This window comes from Coffea eugenioides, chromosome 9 (assembly GCF_003713205.1).
Source record: "Coffea eugenioides isolate CCC68of chromosome 9, Ceug_1.0, whole genome shotgun sequence".
Classification (NCBI taxonomy): domain Eukaryota; kingdom Viridiplantae; phylum Streptophyta; class Magnoliopsida; order Gentianales; family Rubiaceae; genus Coffea; species Coffea eugenioides.
The window spans coordinates 7860395-7865862 of NC_040043.1; the positions used below are offsets into that span (position 1 = coordinate 7860395).

Below are 5468 nucleotides of genomic sequence, written 5' to 3' on the forward strand. Positions count from 1 at the left end.
TTTCCCTATACAAGGCCTCAATCTTCTGAGGAAGTTAAACTATTTCTCCAATTATTCCAACGGAACAAGCTCCGGAATTTTGATGCTAGCGGCCGTGATGGCTCATGCTCTATCAAGTTTTCGGAAGAAAGAAAAAATTAACTGAAACTGATGCAGTTTTCATTTGTTTCTAAAATGAAGAAGAATCCTTTTGTTGTTCTTAAATACTTGGATGTTCATTTTACCTTTACATCAATCAAAATATTACCACCTTGCACCCAAATTTTGGGCAACCCTGAATATGATTAGTATAAGATTCAGTTTAAATCCTATAATAAATTTGGAGACAATAGTTATCACAGGATTATAAAATGTTAATCAATTCTGAACCAGACATATGGGATTATCCTAGAACAAGTCTTTTGCAGAAGTGTCATCCCATTTCACAGAGACTCACCTCCTCCAAGATTATTAACCATGAAACAGCCAAGATCATTGATAGTAAAGCATTTCACAGCATTTTATTAAACAGAGAGAAGCAAGCCCAGTAACAGGTGTATCCATGAATATGTAAAGAATTTCTGTACATTTCTGCACAACAGGACGCATAGTTGGAAACTTCGGGTAGTCATGACAAGCGCAATACGATAAGGAGATTGAACTGGAACATACATTTATCCATAGACAAGCAACACAAATTCTAAGAACAACAAGAAGAATTAGCCACTCTGTCTGCTGGTCTATCCATGAGAACCATGCCTGATGGATTTGCAGTGGGCTGCAGGCGAGGCAATCTCTTGGCTGCAGATGCACGAAAAAAAGCTAGTTATCAATCAGAAGGTAACAAAGAGAATGGAGTACTCGAAGAAGAGGAGATCCCTAGGATACTTTTCGTAGTCGATAACAAATTCAGCCAGAATATACAGGAAAAAGCAATCAAAACATCTTTGGCCAATACAATACACATTGCCTAATATAGTGACAGTTTTTATTTTCAAAAAGTTCCATTTTCAAAAAGTTCTCTCTTACAATTTAAAATACACACACACACATATTCAGGGGTTTAATTTGTGTTCTCTCTCAGGTTTATCACATGTTGGCATCTCTTTTTGGAGATATTTCATATCATAAAGGTAACCAAGCATGACATCTGTATTAAGTTTCATTAGCAAGTTCCTGGAATCATCTAATCAACACCCAAAATACTAAATTTTGCTATCCTCAGTCCCTGAGTCTGTGCCATAGAGAATTTCACTATATGCTTAGAAAGAGAGGGAGAGAGAGAGAGAGTAAAACATTTGCATCATACAGCCACAAGTCCGTGATGCATCCAAGTTTTTCCCTAATCACTATATGCTTAGAAAGTTTACCATCTAAAACTCCATACCTATTTCATAGAAAATATCATTGACGTTGGTTGCAGCTTTTGCTGATGTTTCCATAAAGAAAAGCCCATTCTCCTGTGCATACGCTTGAGCTTCCTGCAACATGAAATCCCATTCTAAAAGTAAATGCAAGCGTTATCATTGAACTCAAGTTTGTAAAGTAATATTCTCCCTGCTGTTTACTTCTCGGTTTTGAACCATATTCTTTAAGGACTTTGCTGTTAGTGGTGAAAAGGAATGTTTTAAGATCAGAATCATGTAGTACAATTTCAAAGTTGTTTCACTAATTTTCGAACTCTAAATCAACCTCGTTAATATCCATGCATTCTGATTCATAACCTGCTTGTCAATTCCACAAAACCAATTTCACCTGTCTACAAGATATGGTTCAAGTCAATATAGCTGATAACACATAATCAGCCACCCATTTAAGTTCTGTTCTTCAACTATGTCTTGCTATACAACACTCCAGAGAAACATTTCTGCTTTTTCATCATAGCAAATAGCATAATGGAATATAGGGTTCCATCCTGGTCGCTTAACTTTTATAAAGCTACTAAACATTCTCTCCTGAAAATGTTGTTTAAAACCTAACTCTGTCCTGGAAGTTTAGAAAAGCAATGTTGTTTAAAAGAACCATGTATGGTTTATTGATTTACTAATTTTAAGAAACAACCATCTTTCAGCTCAGAAAAAGCTTAAAGCAGTGGATATAGGCAGATAGGGCTGCATAAATACAGTTCTAGACAAGCTCAAAGACAACTGTAGTCAACTTCTTTAAGAAAAATGAAAAAGCACTAGACTTTGTTAAAATATGTTTGACAGTACCCATTTCAACCTCAACTCTTTGAGGATTTGTTTGAGAGCACCTATTTAATTAAATGCCTCTCAAGTTACATTATACCAAATTCAATAGAGGTACATGCAAGAGTCCTGTCCATCCGATACAAACTTGCAATTGTTTATGATTTCACAATCTACATTGATGAAACCTATCTCTAGGGTACTATTGTCAGGTCGTTCCAGTAAATATTAAAGAATTACTCTTTTTTCAGCCTTTTATCAAAGACAATCAAGTTATTGAGATTCCCACAGCGTAAAAGTTTCTCACAGTCAGACCTCAATGATTCCGTCAATAAACAATAGAATCACAAAGCATTGCAAGAAACCACATTGGTAGTGGAAAATAAAGACACTTGCCTCTGTAGTCACCTTCCTTGAATCTGCTAAGTCTGCTTTATTCCCAGCTAGAGCCATCACCATGTTTGAGTTGCCTTTTCAATCAGAATAAGGAAACAAAGATTATTCCATTCAAAAAACAAAATTTAATCAAATACACGAATCTAAAATGACAAGAAGATGATAAAAGGGAATGACTTTGAACATAAACAAGGTATTCTTGTAAATCATCAAGACTAAAATGGAACCCTTGTAATCAGGTCAAATTCCTAAAAAGTAGCCAATAGATCAAAAATCACCCAGTCTAAATTGTCATAACTAGTAAAAGCAGGAATATATTGGTGTCAACTGCATGGGAACTAACTGAACTAATTTATGAACCCAAACCTGACCTGTTTTATTATACATGACAATTTACTCCAGAATCACCCCTAATCTGACCTAATTCACAAACAGGTTCCAAAACATATCTTGTTTAACCCGTTTAACGAAACAAATCTACGTGGCAACCGTCAAGCAAGACCACTATAACTAGATTATCTATAATCAGGTCAATCCATAGAATCATCTAATTCTTTCTTAACGGCCCAATCAAAGATGAAGATCAAGCATTTAAAAAAAATAATAAGATTAAGCTGAGATATCAGGGACAATATCAAAATTCTTACAGTATTACAACTTATATCCACCAAAATGACATCTTTTTCTTTCTAAATCAAACTAGTTCATTCAACTACTTACGCAAATCTTAAATGGGTAAAAGTTATAAAGAAGTTGAATCAGATCAAACAGGCATTTTGATTTGACTTGAACGTTCAAACAAATAAGATTCAAGTAGATAGTTTATCACTTTAACTGAAAACATATTTCTCAAAAATTTTGAGCACATTTATCCGATTTCACTTGAATTATATTACAGCATAACTTTATAGTTCTGATGTTGGATAATGGTTGAATTATCATTTCATGTCAAACATTGTCACTCCCACTCCAGTAGAAGCAATAATTCAACCAACAAGGGACTACAACACTAGCCAACTTAAAGCTGCATGTTACTAAAAGACTACTACTAACAAGAAGAGAAATAGCATAACATGCAGGAACTACCTTGAGCTTGAAGCTCCAAGACCCACTTTTTTGCCCGTTCAAATGAAGCCTACAGAGAGAAGACTGTGTTATCACAAACCACATCGGATACAAGAGAACTAATTGAGCATTAAATGAAATATCTACAAATATGACCAACCAAGCATCTCACAGTATAAAATAACTGTTACTAGAACAAATAGCCTACTAGTAAGCAGATTTACAGGACTTCATAAGGATCAAGAAACAGAAATCCCGCAGAACAACTATATTTTGCAAATTTGTAAGATTCTAATGCAAGAAAACAGATAACGCTAGAAGCATTGAAGCAACAGAACAGATAAGAAAACTTACTGGATTTGTTATATCGTATACAATTATGGCAGCAGCAGCTCCTCTGTAGTACATTGGAGCGAGACTGTGGTATCTCTCTTGCCCTGCTGTATCCCATATTTCAAACTTAACGGTTGCATCATTTACAGCCACAGTTTGTGAGAAAAAAGCAGCCCCTATAGTTGATTCCTATCATCATCACAGAAGTTGAATCAAGAGTTGATCAATTACAGTAACAAAGTTAAGATTTTTCACTATAGTTTAGAACTTGTTCTCTAAATTTGATACCAACCTGAAATTCAATAAACTGTCCCTTAACGAAACGCAACACTAAACTAGACTTTCCAGCTCCAACGTCTCCCAGAAGCACCTTACACATGCAAAACAAAGTAATATCCAGATAAACAAAAGTTCTGATCATGCTGAAAAAGGCTTACTTTAAACATGCTCAGAAAATCGACAAAACGTTCAACGGAACCTGTTCCAACTATTTTGCTATGCAATTATATTAGAGCTAAAGTTACCGAAAACCAAGACAACCAAGCACATCTAATTATAATTACTGAGAACAGGAAGCATAGGAGATCAACCATTAACCTAAGAAGTCTATGAATCAAAATGATTGATGCCGCAGCAGCAATTGATTTATCAAGTAATTAGAATGAAAAATAGCTCCCCTCCCCTCTCCCTCCCAAAAAAAAAATAAAAATAAAAACAAAAACCCATAAAAGAAAAAGTAAGTATGAGAATCACAAAAATTTACACTCACATGATCAACCAATGCAACGAAAAGGGGTTTTACAAATTTGACTTCAAAATCATGCAAAGGAAAACAACTAGACCAGCTAAACTCGATTGAGCATAAATCGATACCTAAATCTTCAAACACAATTGCTCAAAAAAAAGGGCAAAGATATAAAATCGAATTTAAACGTATACCATGATCAGAAGTCAATTCTATTGGAAATTCAAAGCAAGAAATCAAAATTATGGTGAATACAAAGCAGCCCAGATGAAGAATCTTATTCATAGTACAAAGAAAATGAATTTCACAAAAAATAAAAGAATATACAGACCAGCTTGGCGTTGATGCTTTTGTTTCCACTTGAGGCCATGTCGAATCTGAGGAAAAAAGGAACAAACCCAAGAAAATAAACAATTTATGTACAAGAAGATTTTATTTCCGTCCCAGGATGGAACTATGAATAGTTTCGATCAGAAATTTTTCCTTTTTCAAGTTGACGTAGAGAAGAAAAGAGGCCGGCTGGCTGGGCTGGGCTGGGTCGGGCGGGCTATGGGGGTTGTTGGGTTGTTTACTTCCGCTGACGTTAGGGAATAAATGCATAATGGAGAAAGAGTAGACTGCTGTCTCAACAGTAACACAGGGATTTGACTTTGTCTTCTCGAATTTGCCCCCAGATGACTATAAAGTTTAAATAAACAAAGAGATTTCTTACGTACTTTAGTTTACAACCTCCTTAATGAACTTTGAGGTCTAAAGAAGGT

At 35.2% G+C, this 5468-nt stretch overlaps 1 protein-coding gene across 1 annotated transcript; it reads right to left on the minus strand.

Annotated features, from left to right (window-relative positions):
- Positions 1 to 474: 474 nt before the first annotated feature.
- On the minus strand, positions 475 to 5247 carry LOC113783012 (ras-related protein RABF2b). The gene is made up of 7 exons (XM_027329016.1): positions 5039 to 5247; positions 4255 to 4332; positions 3984 to 4151; positions 3651 to 3699; positions 2565 to 2638; positions 1367 to 1460; positions 475 to 780 (listed from the first exon to the last, which is right to left on the minus strand). Exons 1-7 carry the CDS (start codon positions 5075 to 5077, stop codon positions 680 to 682), a joined length of 603 nt encoding a protein of 200 aa, XP_027184817.1. The 5' UTR covers positions 5078 to 5247; the 3' UTR covers positions 475 to 679.
- Between the last annotated feature and the right edge of the window lie 221 nt (positions 5248 to 5468).